General features: G+C 42.4%; 2 protein-coding genes across 2 annotated transcripts in view; both read left to right on the forward strand.

Annotated features, from left to right (window-relative positions):
- The first annotated feature begins 6489 nt into the window (after positions 1-6489).
- LOC135575136 (pro-neuropeptide Y-like) lies at positions 6490-16661 on the forward strand. Its single transcript, XM_065027437.1, has 5 exons — positions 6490-6641; positions 9875-9950; positions 10311-10492; positions 15365-15454; positions 15755-16661. Exons 1-5 carry the CDS (start codon positions 6625-6627, stop codon positions 15780-15782), a joined length of 393 nt encoding a protein of 130 aa, XP_064883509.1. The 5' UTR covers positions 6490-6624; the 3' UTR covers positions 15783-16661.
- A 1046-nt stretch (positions 16662-17707) lies between these two features.
- The window catches only part of pals2a (protein associated with LIN7 2, MAGUK p55 family member a), a 52588-nt gene continuing 52208 nt past the window's right edge, over positions 17708-18087 (forward strand). Inside the window, exon 1 of the mRNA XM_065027438.1 lies at positions 17708-17888. The gene's annotated coding sequence lies outside the window, so the exon portion shown is untranslated. The remainder of the gene's footprint in view (positions 17889-18087) is intronic.

The following is an 18087-nucleotide window of genomic DNA, read 5'->3' on the forward strand; positions in this document are numbered from 1 at the left end:
CCCGTAACAAAGGGAGACAACGTGGAGATAATGAGTAGCAAAATATGTATTTATTACCTAAAGCAACTAAGTATAATAGACAATGGTGTGTGTAATCAGTAATCAGTAGTGTAAGTGAGTGTTTTGCATGCATGAATGTGATAATGCAGGGTGATGAAAGGTGCCAAAGCAAACAAACAAACAAACGGCCACCAAGAACCACAACACAATCTACAGAGGGTGTCTGCATGGAGAGAGTCTCCTCCATGAATGGGGAAGTGGTGTATTTATCCTGGGAGACACCGGGCCCAGGTGTTTCCCATGTAGCTGACGACCCTCCCAACTCCGCCCACCAGCATCCTAATAAGGAAATAACAGAGAGAATACGGCAGACAGAGTGGGAGGGTCGTCACATCCCCCCCCATAAAACCGGGGACCAACAAGGACCCCGGAACAAAATACCAGCCTCTAAGTTCCAAATTGACACAGCTTCTGCGCCACAAATTGATGAGGGTTTACGTGTTCACACTTACAATTTGCCCCAGCCAACCTCCTCCCCAGACCTCAGCGACCTTCGCACAGGAAGCAACATTTAAGAGGAAAGAAGAAAACAAGACCAGGAGGGAGCAGACAGGACAGAGAGAACATGACAATACGAAACAATGGTCAGTCACGTAAACATTAGGAACAGGGCGCACGAGAGAGCGCATCAGCAATCACGTTTTCAGTCCCCTGGATGTGCCTCACATCGAGATGGAATGATTGTAAAAATAAACACCATCGCATTATCCTCCGGTTTGGACACATCATGGACCTCAAAAAGTGAGGGGGTTATGGTCGGTGTAGACCACAATAGGTACTACCCCGACCCGACATACACTTCGAAGTGTTGTAGTGCCCAAATTAATGCTAGCGCTTCCTTTTCAATAACCGAATAGTTCAACTGATAATCGTTAAACTTTTGGAAAAAAAACTAACAGGCCTCTCAATCCCAGACACATCTGCTTGCAGCAAAACTGCACCTGCCCCCACATGACTAGCATCCACCTGCAAGGTAAATGACAAATCCATGCGAGGAGCAGCCAGCACTGGAGTTGAGGTAAGCAACCTCTTTGCCTCTTCAAAAGCGTGTTGACAACGAGTAGACCAAACATAAACAGCCTTAGCTTTCAGCATATCTGTCAAGGGAGCGACCACAGTAGAGAAGTTATTACAAAAACTACGGTAATAAGCAATCATGCCCAAGAAACGCATCAGTTCCTTTTTAGTAGTTGGTGGTGGAAAAGCATCAATAGCCACCACTTTAGCCCGAACAGGACGCACTTCACCCTGCCCAACCATTTTTCCAAGGTATGTAACGGTCGCCTGAGCAAACTCACATTTTGCCAGATTGATTGTGAGGCGACCCGCAGCCAGACGTTCGAACAATGCTTGAATACGGGACAGATGTTCTTCCCAAGTATCTGCATAGATCACTACATCGTCCAAATAAACAGCGCACCCGGTCAGACCGGCGACAACCCTGTTCATAAGTCGCTGAAAAGTGGCAGGTGCATTGCGCAGACCGAAACTCATAACTGAATACGAGTACAGACCAAAGGGTGTAATAAAGGCAGAGATTTCACGTGCCCTACTTGTCAGTGGCACCTGCCAATAGCCTTTTAACAGGTCAAATTTGCTCACAAACTTAGCTGCACCGACTTGATCAACACAGTCCTCCATCCGAGGAAGAGGAAATGAATCTGGCTTTGTGACACTGTTTACCTTACGGTAGTCCGTACAAAAACGGTTTGTTCCATCCGGTTTACTGACCAAGATACAGGGAGAAGCCCAACTGGAGAAAGAAGGCTCTGCTATCTTACTCTCCAGCATGTACTTGACCTCAGCATCCAGACAACGTAGTTTCTCTGAAGAAACTCTATAGAAGCGCTGACGAATGGGGTCAGCACCTCCAATGTCAATATCATGTTCTATTAAGTTTGTACGTGTAGGTCTATCAGACAACAAACCTGGAAATCTCTGAATCAGACCAACTATCTCTTTCCGCCCATCAACAGGTAGGTGAGTGAGAAGACTGTCTAAAATATCCAGTGTTTCTGAATTTTGCAATCTACCCTGCAATATACAATCGTCAGGACCAGGAACATCTTCCTCCTCATGCACAGATCTAGCACGACAAGAACCCAAGGAAACAACGGTATCAGCCAAAAGAACAGGTTTACCGTCCTCTGTAGAATCCCACTGTTCAGTCTCAGAGGAACGTGCATAATAGGGTTTTAACAGATTTACATGGCACAGCTGGTGTGCTTTCCTCCGTTCTGGAGTGGCAACTAGATAATTTTGCTCAGTGCACTGGCGCACCACTGTATATGGACCTTGAAACTTGGCTTGAAAAGGAGAACCAACAATTGGCAGCAGAGCAAGAACCTGGTCACCTGGACTAAAGTGACGAGGCTCAGTTCGGCGATCAAATATGCCCTTCATCCTCTCCTGTGAAGATGATAACTTCTCTTTAGCCATTTCACCAGCGGCATACAGCCGTCGCCGGAAATCACACACATACGATAACAGGGACTGAGGAGGCTCGGGAGACTTCCAGTCATCCTGGAGAACAGATAAAAGTCCACGCACCCTATGTCCAAACACAAGGTCATTTGGACTGAAACCTGTGCTCTCCTGTGAAACTTCCCTAGCAGCTAACAGTAACCAAGGCAACCCCTCCTCCCAATCCTTATCCATCTCAGTACAATAAGCTCTCAACAAAGACTTTAGTGTTTGATGGAAACGTTCCAGTGCTCCTTGACTTTGCGCGTGATAGGCGCTAGACAAATTGTGTTTAATATGGAGCTGTTGAAGAACCTGACCAAACAGATTAGAGGTAAAATTAGATCCTTGATCACTCTGAATGACCTTAGGGATTCCAAACAATGAGAGAAACTGAGTCAAAGCTTTTAACACCGATTTAGTCGTGATAGATCGGAGAGGATAGGCAGCAGGAAACCTAGTGGTCTGACACATCACAGTGAACAGGTAACTACTACCCTTTTTAGAACGAGGCAGAGGACCCACACAGTCAATAATCAGATACTCAAAAGGTTGGCTGAGTACAGGAATAGGAAACAATGGTACTGGTTTAATAGCTTGATTAGGCTTACCAGTTAATTGACAGGTGTGACAAGTTTTGATAAAATCAGAAACATCCCTCTTTAATCTAGGCCAAAAGAAATCCTCACCCCCATATGTCCAGCCACGTCGCTGTGAGAAGTTTCCAACACCAACTCACGAAGCTTAACTGGTACAACAACCTGACTAATTGCCTCCCCCAGAAAAACACTATCATGAGACACCCACTTTCTCATCAGGACATCCTCTTGGAGAAAATAGCCATGGGCGACATCTCCCAACTGTTCTATAGGCACAATTTGATCACGCAACTCTTCCAACGTGGGGTCATCCCGTTGCGCATTGATTAGATCTGAGCGGGTTACAGATAACGGGATAACAGGGAAAACAGTGACATACTTTGTATTATTATCATTAGTCGGCGCAGTGACCAGTTCGCCACGGCTCATAGAACGTGTCACTGCACACGCAGAGAACACCTCTGGGAAACTCTGTACACTCTCATCAGGAATCCCAACAAATGACGGCTTAGTGGAAACCACTAGAGATGGAAACACGACAGGCCATACACGCTCACCAGCCAAGTTATTCCCAAGGATAACATCGATACCCTCAATAGGCAACGAAGGACGCACACCCACAACAACTTCACCCTTCACCAGCCCACAATCCAACATCAGTTTATGCAATGGAACTGACAGAGTGTTCAAACCTATTCCCCTAATTAGAACACTATTCCCGAATCAGTCTCAGCAGAAAAGGGTAACACAGACTCCAACACAAATGATTCAGAGGCACCTGTGTCTCTCAGGATCTTCACTGGCACTAGGTCTTTACTTCCTAACATAGACACAAAACCTTCTGTAATGAAAGGTAAATAGTCTGGATCAATATGGACTTTCACATTCTCCTGGGCCTGAGGAAATGAGTCATGAATGAACTGATGTGGAATAGGTGCAGCTAATGCAGTAGGCTTAGATTTAGCGTAAGCACCCTTTGACCTGAGAAGTGGACATTCGTTTTCCAATGCCCTGAACCTTGACAGTAGTGACACTCATGCCCAAAGTCAGCTTTACCATGGGAGTCAGGTTCAACCCTAGTTGAATAGAACTCTGCCCGAGAACCAAAGTATCTCGGTGAGCGAAGCCCAAATCTATCCGAACGCCCCACTCTTTCCGAATACGGGGTTCTGCAAAGACACTTTTGTGAGTCAACACATACTCGTCTGCCAAAACTGCAGCTTCAGCAACATTCTTTACTTTCTGTTCATTAATATACGTGGCAATACGATCAGGAATTGTGTCCTTAAATTGCTCTAACATAATCAGATCACACAGCCCTTGGAAAGTCACAACTGCAGAGGCGGAACACCAGCGATTAAACTGTAAAGACAACTGTCGCGCAAACTCAACATGAGTCTGGTTATCATCCCTTTTTAAAGTTCTAAATCGTTGGCGGTAAGCCTCAGGGACCAATTCATAAATCTGTAACACAGCTGTTTTAACTTTATCATAACTGGCACTATCGTGTACACTAAGAGCTGAATATGCTTCCTGCGCTTTACCAGTCAGCACACACTGCAACATTAAAGTGCGGTCAGAATCAGGCCAACTCCTAGCGTTAGCAACCCGCTCAAACAACGAAAAGAATGTCTCGGGGTCCCTTTCATTAAACCGAGGCAATAACCGTAAGTTCCCAACAATATCAAATGTCTCTGGGGCACGACCAAAAGCGGAACTACCCCTAGGTAAATCTGGGTCACCTTCCCAAAACAAACTCTCCCCTGAGATCTTTCCTTCCCTAACCAACTCTATACGTTCTTGTTGCAATTTGATTTTAGCACGCTCCATATCTTGTTTAAATGCCAATTCCTTTTCATATTTTACACGATCATGCTCTAGCTTCTCACGATCATGCTGCCGATCATGCTCTCTCTTCTCACGATCATGCTCCAGCTGTAACAAAAGCAGTTCTTTCTGCTGTTCAAAAAGAAGGCTACTAGGACTAACCGATGGAATGTCCATTGTAACGTTATGGGGAGACGACAAATCCTCAGCAGAGGCTGGCCCAGTGGTAACTTCAAGAATACCACTCTCCATCAGATTGGCCTTCAATATCAACCTAATAGAATTCTTTAGACGTTTATCACTAATCTCAACCTTGTAGTGTTCCGAGACCTTCAACAGCTGTTCTTTAGTACCTAAATCTAACAATTCCTCTGATGGAGAGCGAATGAACTTATCTACATAAGACGCCATAATCACACACAAAAAAAAAAAATTCTGTCTCTTCCCTTCTGCTGAGCACACCAGACCACAACCCGAGAATTATAATCACCCTGAGTACCACAGAAGAGAGATGAGATACAGAGCTTCCCCAAAACCTACAATAACTCAACCCTAGTCTTCGTGCAGATTTGCGGTGGGAATTTACGCACTGTAGCCCGCTGGCAAGGAAATAGAACTCCCCAGCATGCTGGCAAATTCCACCAAGCCACGGATGTGCCCCCGAGACAACTGCTCAGTCCACAGACACCACACAAAAATAACAAACATTAACCATGCCCAACATATTCCAAAAAATGAAACACGTCGCTAAACCTATCAGGGGAAAAAGGCTATAGCTCCGGGTAGCAAGTTCCACTACCCTACCCAAATCTCCCACCGAGGTACACAGCAGATTACTCACCTCAGACTGATGTCCCAACAGAAAGTAGAACAAGAGTTCAGGCTAGGCAGGGCCTGGAAACTAACCATTATAGTCTCTCCAACACAGCACACAAACCAAACAACAAAAGGCAACCAATACTGGGCCTATCAAACACACTATGCAACCCAAACACGTACCTCCACGGTCTCCCAAACCAATAGTTCAAATATCCCGGACGAGCCCCCACTTGTCATGAACCGGCTCAAAGCCCGTAACAAAGGGAGACAACGTGGAGATAATGAGTAGCAAAATATGTATTTATTACCTAAAGCAACTAAGTATAATAGACAATGGTGTGTGTAATCAGTAATCAGTAGTGTAAGTGAGTGTTTTGCATGCATGAATGTGATAATGCAGGGTGATGAAAGGTGCCAAAGCAAACAAACAAACAAACGGCCACCAAGAACCACAACACAATCTACAGAGGGTGTCTGCATGGAGAGAGTCTCCTCCATGAATGGGGAAGTGGTGTATTTATCCTGGGAGACACCGGGCCCAGGTGTTTCCCATGTAGCTGACGACCCTCCCAACTCCGCCCACCAGCATCCTAATAAGGAAATAACAGAGAGAATACGGCAGACAGAGTGGGAGGGTCGTCACACAGGACGTTGTTGTGATTCAGTGTTTGGAAGAGGCACTATCCCCCTGAAAGATGCCTTGTTCTAATAAACTTCACTTTGTAATAGGAAGGGCTGATGGAGGAAGATGAACAGGAAGGGCTGATGGAGGAAGATGAACAGGAAGGGCTGATGGAGGAAGATGAACAGGAAGGGCTGATGGAGGAAGATGAACAGGAAGGGCTGATGGAGGAAGATGAACAGACAGTCCAGGTAAACACCCCCTTTTACTGTTAGGACTTGTCTGCCTGTTTTAAAATACACTTCTCCTCCCCTTTTAGTGTTTTAAACTAACAGAAATAAATTCTCATACACCAGAACCACTGGGACATATTTTTCATAAACACATTTGAATGCAAAATGAACAAATCAACCATCAGTCGATTCAAGATGAGCATCAAGCGGTTTTCTAGTGGAAAAACCATTGAAGAGCTTGTCAGGCAAGCAGTTATCTCAAAGTGGGCACTCTTTTTAAATGAAACGTTAAAACTATAAATCCTCTTCAAGCCATTGTCCCTGCCTGGACTCTGGCAGTTGTACAGCAATCTCTCTTATGGACAGATCAATTTAGGTGACCAAGGGACTGGATGAAAAGCATGCTGTGATCGTATCTGTGATCACTGTGACCTCACTCACTCATGTCCTCCTGATGCTTTAGGTTACCACTCCGGTTAATAATACTTGGTTGTAATACTCTGCCATCCAGATTGGTGTCAGTGATAGTAAAATAACATACAGTCTGGGGTATAGCTGTAGACCGACTTGCCTCATCAAACTTATGGGATTTTTTTACTATGCAAATTCTCTAATGTTATGGTATGAACTGATGGGATCACTGGAAGTAATGAACCTGCTTTGCTGCTTTCTCTAGCTGCTTGGCATGCATCCAAAATGGCACCTTATTCCTTACATAGTGCACTACAATCAAATCAAATGTATTTATATAGCCCTTCGTACATCAGCTGATATCTCAAAGTGCTGTACAGAAACCCAGCCTAAAACCCCAAACAGCAAGCAATGCAGGTGTAGAAGCACGGTGTCTAGGAAAAACTCCCTAGAAAGGCCAAAACCTAGGAAGAAACCTAGAGAGGAACCAGGCTATGAGGGATGGCCAGTCCTCTTCTGGCTGTGCCGGGTGGAGATTATAACAGAACATGGCCAAGATGTTCAAATGTTCATAAATGACCAGCAAGGTCAAATAATAATAATCGCAGTAGTTGTCGAGGGTGCAGCAAGTCAGCACCTCAGGAGTAAATGTCAGTTGGCTTTTCATAGCCGATCATTAAGAGTATCTCTACCACTCCTGCTGTCTCTAGAGAGTTGAAAACAGCAGTTCTGGGACAGGTAGCACGTCCGGTGAACAGGTGAGGATTCCATAGCCGCAGGCAGAACAGTTGAAACTGGAGCAGCAGCACGGCCAGGTGGACTGGGAACAGCAAGGAGTCATCATGCCAGGTAGTCCTGAGGTATGGTCCTAGGGCTCAGGTCCTCCGAGAGAGAGAATTAGAGAGAGCACACTTAAATTCACACAGGACACCGAATAGGACAGGAGAGGTACTCCAGACATAACAAACTGACCCTAGCCCCCCGACACATAAACTACTGCAGCATAAATACTGGAGGCTGAGACAGGAGGGGTCAGGAGACACTGTGGCCCCATCCGATGATACCCCCGGACAAGGCCAAACAGGAAGGATATAACCCCACCCACTTTCCCAAAGCACATCTCCCACACCACTAGAGGGATATCTTCAACCACCAACTTACCATCCTGAGACAAGGCCGAGTATAGCCCACAAAGATCTACAATGGCACCCTATTCCCTACATAGTACACTACAATGGGAATAGTGTGCTATTTGGGACGCTACCTTGGAGTGATCCTCCCTCCGACACGTCCATCAATATTAACGGTGAATTATAATTACTGAAGACCACAAGGGCAAAGCAGCTAAACTCCTCTCCTGTCTGACTAGATGCAGGGAAGTCAATCATGCGAGTGAAAAGATGGGAGAATGTTCTAGCTCAGGAAATGTATGATTGGTTTCTTCTGTTTGTTTTTGCCATATATTGATGACCATAAGATACGTCTCTAAAGGATTGATTCACCTAATAGACTGGAGCCAACAAGTATTACTTAGATTATTATAAAAGGCATGTACATACATTTCAGCTTTCCATTTTTAATTAACTTTTCTAAAAACATAATTCCACTTTAACATCATGGGCTATTGTGTGTGTGTGGATCAGCGACACAATCTAAATGTAATCCATTTTAATTTCAGGCTATACACAAAATGTAGAAAGTGCAGACTTTCTGAAGTATTCAGTACATGCTATCTGAATTCAGACTTTCTGAAGTATTCAGTACATGCTGTCTGAATTCAGACCTTTCTGAAGTATTCAGTACATGCTGTCTGAATTCAGACCTTTCTGAAGTATTCAGTACATGCTATCTGAATTCAGACCTTTCTGAAGTATTCAGTACATGCTATCTGAATTCAGACCTTTCTGAAGTATTCAGTACATGCTATCTGAATTCAGACCTTTCTGAAGTATTCAGTACATGCTATCTGAATTCAGACCTTTCTGAAGTATTCAGTACATGCTATCTGAATTCAGACCTTTCTGAAGTATTCAGTACATGCTATCTGAATTCAGACCTTTCTGAAGTATTCAGTACATGCTATCTGAATTCAGACCTTTCTGAAGTATTCAGTACATGCTGTCTGAATTCAGACCTTTCTGAAGTATTCAGTACATGCTATCTGAATTCAGACTTGAATCTGGGTCCATCCATATTCCAGAGAGCCTTTCAATGGAAGCTCATTATTCAGACATGGACTTGCACTGGCATTGCTTATCATAACATAAACTGCAGTTGTCAGAGGTCGATAGCATGGTTGAGCAAAGTTTAGTGACTCATTACAAATATTTAGTTTCCTATCATGTAATGCTCTCTCCATGTGTAACTCTGTGTTGTCTGTTCACACTCCTATGCTTTATCTTGGCCAGGTCGCAGTTGCAAATGAGAACTTGTTCTCAACTAGCCTACCTGGTTAAATAAAGGTGAAATAAATAAAAAGAACAACAAGTTTGTCTCTTCAAAGAGGATCATACTCGACCTACAGTTGATAAATGATTTATTCCGTGTGCGTCCATACATTTGATTACACACCCAAATAAAAGGTGTAGATGACAATGACGCATTTCCTTACTTTAAATCTCAACATGAAATCAGTATTGTTCATGTCAAACACTGAAGACTAGTTAAGTAGGCATATATATATCTATATCCTGGTTTAACGTTTGTCAAAGTGCTATATTACCCATCCCTGAACTCTCTTCCTTGCAGTCTGAGGTGAACATAACTTATGTGTTCTTTTGGGCACCCTCCCCTCCCCTCTCCTCCAAATGCGCTCCCTGCCACCGATATAAAACTCACAGGATGCTTGCTGACAAACACAGTTGCGAGCACAGAACAGTCATTCAACGAAACCATCTCCAGTCTTCACAACATAAAGTGAGTAAAAAGCACTTTTCTATTGCTGACTATTTGCCTTTTTATAGACTTCCAGGATTTTTGTAAAGTTGCTCTTGATTGAATTACTAAAGAAAATATTTGTCCTCATGGAAAACCTTGTTTTCTGCACATTCAAAATATCAGTTGGTTAATATTTTTTCAGTTGGTTATTAAAGATAATGGAATATTATTTTGGATAACAAGGTGTCGTTGGCTTTATGGTTTATTTATAAGTTATTACGCACGGTAGCAAATAAAAAATAATTGCATTTTATTGGCTACAATATGAACTAAGGACAGGAGTGTAGTCACAGTGCATTTGTTTTCTAGTTTGTTTCTCTGCGCTTTTGTGTGGTTTAGATGCGCCCTAACGCAGCGATGTCTCTGGGTATGCTGGCCGTGTTCTTGCTGATATGCATGTCCAATCTGATGGCCGCGTATCCATCCAAACCCGTCATTCCCGCAGAAGATGCGCCTGTCGAGGACTTCGCCAAGTACTTCTCTGCACTCAGACACTACATCAACCAAATCACTCGACAGCGGTGAGTTCTTCATCTGGTGAGGGGAAGGTACAGCACATGATGAAGGTTATTATTTGGTGTAAACAGTTAAATGCATTCATCTGGTGAGGGGAAGGAACAGCACATGATGAAGGTTATTATTTGGTGTAAACAGTTAAATGCATTCATCTGGTGAGGGGAAGGAACAGCACATGATGAAGGTTATTATTTGGTGTAAACAGTTAAATGCATTCATCTGGTGAGGGGAAGGAACAGCACATGATGAAGGTTTAAATTATTTGAGGGGAAGGAACAGCACATGATGAAGGTTATTATTTGTAAACAGTTAAATGCATTCATCTGGTGAGGGGAAGGTACAGCACATGATGAAGGTTATTATTTGGTGTAAACAGTTAAATGCATTCATCTGGTGAGGGGAAGGTACAGCACATGATGAAGGTTATTATTTGGTGTAAACAGTTAAATGCATTCATCTGGTGAGGGGAAGGTACAGCACATGATGAAGGTTATTATTTGGTGTAAACAGTTATGGTGTAAACAGTTAAATGCATTCATCTGGTGAGGGGAAGGAACAGCACATGATGAAGGTTATTATTTGGTGTAAACAGTTAAATGCATTCATCTGGTGAGGGGAAGGAACAGCACATGATGAAGGTTATTATTTGGTGTAAACAGTTAAATGCATTCATCTGGTGAGGGGAAGGAACAGCACATGATGAAGGTTATTATTTGGTGTAAACAGTTAAATGCATTCATCTGGTGAGGGGAAGGTAATTTGGTGTAGCACATGATGAAGGTTATTATTTGGTGTAAACAGTTAAATGCATTCATCTGGTGAGGGGAAGGAACAGCACATGATGAAGGTTATTATTTGGTGTAAACAGTTAAATGCATTCATCTGGTGAGGGGAAGGAACAGCACATGATGAAGGTTATTATTTGGTGTAAACAGTTAAATGCATTCATCTGGTGAGGGGAAGGAACAGCACATGATGAAGGTTATTATTTGGTGTAAACAGTTAAATGCATTCATCTGGTGAGGGGAAGGTACAGCACATGATGAAGGTTATTATTTGGTGTAAACAGTTAAATGCATTCATCTGGTGAGGGGAAGGAACAGCACATGATGAAGGTTATTATTTGGTGTAAACAGTTAAATGCATTCATCTGGTGAGGGGAAGGTACAGCACATGATGAAGGTTATTATTTGGTGTAAACAGTTAAATGCATTCATCTGGTGAGGGGAAGGAACAGCACATGATGAAGGTTATTATTTGGTGTAAACAGTTAAATGCATTCATCTGGTGAGGGGAAGGAACAGCACATGATGAAGGTTATTATTTGGTGTAAACAGTTAAATGCATTCATCTGGTGAGGGGAAGGAACAGCACATGATGAAGGTTATTATTTGGTGTAAACAGTTAAATGCATTCATCTGGTGAGGGGAAGGTACAGCACATGATGAAGGTTATTATTTGGTGTAAACAGTTAAATGCATTCATCTGGTGAGGGGAAGGTACAGCACATGATGAAGGTTATTATTTGGTGTAAACAGTTAAATGCATTCATCTGGTGAGGGGAAGGTACAGCACATGATGAAGGTTATTATTTGGTGTAAACAGTTAAATGCATTCATCTGGTGAGGGGAAGGGCACATGATGAAGGTTATTATTTGGTGTAAACAGTTAAATGCATTCATCTGGTGAGGGGAAGGAACAGCACATGATGAAGGTTATTATTTGGTGTAAACAGTTAAATGCATTCATCTGGTGAGGGGAAGGTACAGCACATGATGAAGGTTATTATTTGGTGTAAACAGTTAAATGCATTCATCTGGTGAGGGGAAGGAACAGCACATGATGAATTTGGTTACAGTTAAATTTGGTGTAAACAGTTAAATGCATTCATCTGGTGAGGGGAAGGAACAGCACATGATGAAGGTTATTATTTGGTGTAAACAGTTAAATGCATTCATCTGGTGAGGGGAAGGTACAGCACATGATGAAGGTTATTATTTGGTGTAAACAGTTAAATGCATTCATCTGGTGAGGGGAAGGAACAGCACATGATGAAGGTTATTATTTGGTGTAAACAGTTAAATGCATTCATCTGGTGAGGGGAAGGTACAGCACATGATGAAGGTTATTATTTGGTGTAAACAGTTAAATGCATTCATCTGGTGAGGGGAAGGTACAGCACATGATGAAGGTTATTATTTGGTGTAAACAGTTAAATGCATTCATCTGGTGAGGGGAAGGAACAGCACATGATGAAGGTTATTATTTGGTGTAAACAGTTAAATGCATTCATCTGGTGAGGGGAAGGAACAGCACATGATGAAGGTTATTATTTGGTGTAAACAGTTAAATGCATTCATCTGGTGAGGGGAAGGAACAGCACATGATGAAGGTTATTATTTGGTGTAAACAGTTAAATGCATTCATCTGGTGAGGGGAAGGAACAGCACATGATGAAGGTTATTATTTGTTAAACAGTTATTTCATCTGGTGAGGGAAGGAACAGCACATGATAAATTATTTGGTGTAAACAGTTAAATGCATTCATCTGGTGAGGGGAAGGAACAGCACATGATGAAGGTTATTATTTGGTGTAAACAGTTAAATGCATTCATCTGGTGAGGGGAAGGAACAGCACATGATGAAGGTTATTATTTGGTGTAAACAGTTAAATGCATTCATCTGGTGAGGGAAGGAAGGATGAAGGTTATTATTTGGTGTAAACAGCACATGATGACATGATGTTATTATTTGGTGTAAACAGTTAAATGCATTCATCTGGTGAGGGGAAGGAACAGCACATGATGAAGGTTATTATTTGGTGTAAATTATTTTAAATGCATTCATCTGGTGAGGGGAAGGAACAGCACATGATGAAGGTTATTATTTGCAGTTAAATGCATTCATCTGGTGAGGGAAGGAACAGCACATGATGAAGGTTATTATTTGGTGTAAACAGTTAAATGCATTCATCTGGTGAGGGGAAGGTACAGCACATGATGAAGGTTATTATTTGGTGTAAACAGTTAAATGCATTCATCTGGTGAGGGAAGGTACAGCACATGATGAAGGTTATTATTTGGTGTAAACAGTTAAATGCATTCATCTGGTGAGGGGAAGGTACAGAAATGCATTCATCTGGTGAGGAAGAACACATGATGAAGGTTATTATTTGGTGTAAACAGTTAAATGTATTCATCTGGTGAGGGGAAGGTACACATGATGAAAGGTTATTATTTGGTGTAAACAGTTAAATGCATTCATCTGGTGAGGGGAAGGTACAGCACATGATGAAGGTTATTATTTGGTGTAAACAGTTAAATGCATTCATCTGGTGAGGGGAAGGAACAGCACATGATGAAGGTTATTATTTGGTGTAAACAGTTAAATGCATTCATCTGGTGAGGGGAAGGTACAGCACATGATGAAGGTTATTATTTTATTATTTGTGTAAACAGTTAAATGCATTCATCTGGTGAGGGGAAGGTACAGCACATGATGAAGGTTATTATTTGGTGTAAACAGTTAAATGCATTCATCTGGTGAGGGGAAGAAGCACATGATGAAGGTTATTATTTGGTGTAAACAGTTAAATGCATTCATGAATGAAGGTTATTATTTGGTGTAAACAGTTAAATGCATTCATCTGGTGAGGGGAAGGAACAGCACATGATGAAGGTTATTATTTGGTGTAAACAGTTAAATGCATTCATCTGGTGAGGGGAAGGTACAGCACATGATGAAGGTTATTATTTGGTGTAAACAGTTAAATGCATTCATCTGGTGAGGGGAAGGAACAGCACATGATGAAGGTTATTATTTGGTGTAAACAGTTAAATGCATTCATCTGGTGAGGGAAGGTACAGCACATGATGAAGGTTATTATTTGGTGTAAACAGTTAAATGCATTCATCTGGTGAGGGAAGGAACAGCACATGATGAAGGTTATTATTTGGTGTAAACAGTTAAATGCATTCATCTGGTGAGGGGAAGGAACAGCACATGATGAAGGTTATTATTTGGTGTAAACAGTTAAATGCATTCATCTGGTGAGGGGAAGGTACAGCACATGATGAAGGTTATTATTTGGTGTAAACAGTTAAATGCATTCATCTGGTGAGGGGAAGGAACAGCACATGATGAAGGTTATTATTTGGTGTAAACAGTTAAATGCATTCATCTGGTGAGGGGAAGGAACAGCACATGATGAAGGTTATTATTTGGTGTAAACAGTTAAATGCATTCATCTGGTGAGGGGAAGGTACAGCACATGATGAAGGTTATTATTTGGTGTAAACAGTTAAATGCATTCATCTGGTGAGGGGAAGGTACAGCACATGATGAAGGTTATTATTTGGTGTAAACAGTTAAATGCATTCATCTGGTGAGGGGGTTAAGGAACAGCACATGATGAAGGTTATTATTTGGTGTAAACAGTTAAATGCATTCATCTGGTGAGGGGAAGGAACAGCACATGATGAAGGTTATTATTTGGTGTAAACAGTTAAATGCATTCATCTGGTGAGGGGAAGGTACAGCACATGATGACGGTTATTATTTGGTGTAAACAGTTAAATGCATTCATCTGGTGAGGGGAAGGTACAGCACATGATGAAGGTTATTATTTGGTGTAAACAGTTAAATGCATTCATCTGGTGAGGGGAAGGTACAGCACATGATGAAGGTTATTATTTGGTGTAAACAGTTAAATGCATTCATTAAACAAGATGAGCATTTGATCCCAGAAGAAAAACACATTTCCAAAGTGGTTCTGATGCTTCTGTTTTTGTTGCCTTTCACAAAATATCCTTATTTCATATAAGGTTTAACTTTCTAAATGTTTTCCTGTTTATTTGTACTCGTTGCCTCTCTCTCAGGTATGGGAAAAGATCCAGCCCTGATATGGTGTTCTCTGACCTGCTACAGAGGGAGAGCACAGAGAGCGTCCCACTAGCAAGCTATGGAAGGTGGGTGTGAAAACATACCGAGGATACCGATATACCTGTCCTCAGAATGATCAGCTTTAGACATCATCTTTTTGGCGGTGGGGATTAGTAGCCTAAATCTAATCCATTCTTGTTTCAAGTAGTTTCATACTGTCAGAGATGCTGTTCCTCATTGTTTATTGGTCCACTATAACCTATAGGCTATAGTATATTGTGCATTTGAGAGTAACAGACACAGCAATAGTCAGTGACTTATTAGTCAATGGACCAATATAATAATGGACCAACGTTTATGAACTCTTTGCTTGTTTCTCCTGACAGATATGAGGATCTACCGTTGTGGTGGTGAAGCCAGTGTATTACGGACTTTCAACACCACACTGCCTGTTTGTCACAGCACCACAACAACACCACACTGCCTGTTGGTCACAGCACCACAACAACACCACAACAACACCACACTGCCTGTTGGTCACAGCACCACAACAACACCACAACAACACCACACTGCCTGTTGGTCACAACACCACAACAACACCACAACAACACCACAATGCCTGTTGGTCACAGCACCACAACAACACCACAACAACACCACACTGCCTGTTGGTCACAGCACCACAACAACACCACAACAACACCACACTGCCTGTTGGTCACAGCACCACAACAACACCACAACAACACCACACTGCCTGTTGGTCACAACAACACCACACTGCCTGTTGGTCACAACACCACAACAACACCACAACAACACCACACTGCCTGTTGGTCACAGCACCACAACAACACCACAACAACACCACACAACACCACACTGCCTGTTGGTCACCGACTCGACCTGGACTTGAATGGATATCTGCAGCCTGCATGATGCAACCACCTCCCTGTCTGTCTGTCATAGTAGAAGTGTCCTGTACATATGTTACTTTCTCCTTTTGTGCATCACACTGTGTACTGTAAACCAAAATAAACATTTACTGGTTGGATCAAATACATCATATAAAGTACCTTGGATCAATGTTTTACAATGTGACTCTGTTTTAAGTATATAAACAAGAAAATCCTAGGACTCCAGAAAGTAAGCAAAGTGGTCTTTCTTTTACACTTATTGGATACTAGTTGTTCCTGCCACAACCAGGACCAGGACCTACACCTAGAACCACTGCTGCACAGGGTTCTCTTTGTTCCCACAGGGTTTACTAAGATATACTGCCCTCTTCTGGACTGGCCTTAGTACTCTGACACCATTATACTCCAGCTTGGACTGTAGCCTTCAAACAGCTGTCTGGAGTGAGAGGTGAGAATAACAATCGATTAATTCTGTCCATTATTTCAATGTGTAACAATCTTTCACTGGTCTGTGTGGATTTTGATTGTGTACAATCGTTCTATATAACAGCACCTTGCCTAACGTGAAAACAGATTTAAGGTGTAGAATCATTAAGTGGCCTGGGATCCCTATGGATCCCTGGTCAAAAGTAGTTCACTATGGAATAGGGTACAATTTGGGACACTGGCCTGGTTACCTCCAAAGGGAGATGAGATAATGAGATCTGGTGCATGAACCCAGTTACCTAATCTCTGTCCTAAATGGCACCCTCTGTAGTGCACTATTTATCGCCTGGTAGGGTACCACTTGGGACTAAGTCCTGTTTTAGAAGATAGAACAGTCCCTGCATACTAATGGGTTCATTGTTCTAGAATGCTCAAATGTAACACAAGGTTATGTCCCAAATTGGCACCCTGTTCTCTATATTGTGGACTACTTTTGACCAGGACTCAGTAGTGCACTATGTATGGAATAGGGTGCCAATTTGAGATGTAGACATACAGTAGGATTCTTTATGTTGACGGCCAGATAATCATGGCAGGTCTATATGTAATGTCTTTGGCTGTACTGAATAAATCGGCTACTGCTGTCTCTGGTGTTTTAATGCTTATTTATTTCACAAGGAGTATGAATGTGTAACAGTGGCTAGTCATGTTGTGTAACTAACATAGGGCCTTTACGTCCCAAATGGCAACCTATTCCCTATATAGTGCTCTACTTTTGACCAGGACCCATAGTGGGCTTTACTATATAGGGTGCCATTTGAGTTATGTGTGGGTTAAAACGGTTTGTGGAGTGCAGGAGACCCTGATGATCATAGTCGATGTCAAATGCAGAATCTATAATTTATGAAATAATTACTCCTATTGAAAACTATATGAACAGAAAAGAGCAAGTCTGAAGTTCTCACACCGATATCTGTAGTACGTTAAACGAGTGGGTGGGAACTACATTAACTAGCTCCTCGTCTCTAAAGTGGACTTCGAGATCAAGCGTCATTCGGCGGCATGTCTCCAGGACAGGAGTCGACTGTTGCGCGCAAGGAAAAGTAGCCTCGTCTGGGGTGCAGGGAATCTATGGAGACTTGAAAGTCTGACGGAAGGACACGGAGAACGTCAGGTAAAGTCATACATTTTTTATGACCATCTTCTTCGAAACCGCATGAGGGGCTTAGTGCCACGAAAAAGGGTTAAAATAGCGAAACGCAAATCAGGTTAGCAATCCACTCACCAGTCTGGCAACACTCGCTAGCTAGCTAACACTAGCTGGATCCAGTCAGGCTGGGACTCAGTTGATTGCTAGCAAGCTAATAACAACA

Source organism: Oncorhynchus nerka, linkage group LG14, assembly GCF_034236695.1.
Source record: "Oncorhynchus nerka isolate Pitt River linkage group LG14, Oner_Uvic_2.0, whole genome shotgun sequence".
In the NCBI taxonomy this organism is placed as follows: Eukaryota; Metazoa; Chordata; class Actinopteri; order Salmoniformes; family Salmonidae; genus Oncorhynchus; species Oncorhynchus nerka.

Excerpts from the sequence above, each read along its gene's own strand:
- LOC135575136 (XM_065027437.1), top strand. Across the intron at positions 10,493-15,364 it reads AACCAAATCACTCGACAGCG|GTATGGGAAAAGATCCAGCC; the intron begins GTGAGTTCTTCA and ends CCTCTCTCTCAG. Across the intron at positions 15,455-15,754 it reads CCACTAGCAAGCTATGGAAG|ATATGAGGATCTACCGTTGT; the intron begins GTGGGTGTGAAA and ends TTCTCCTGACAG.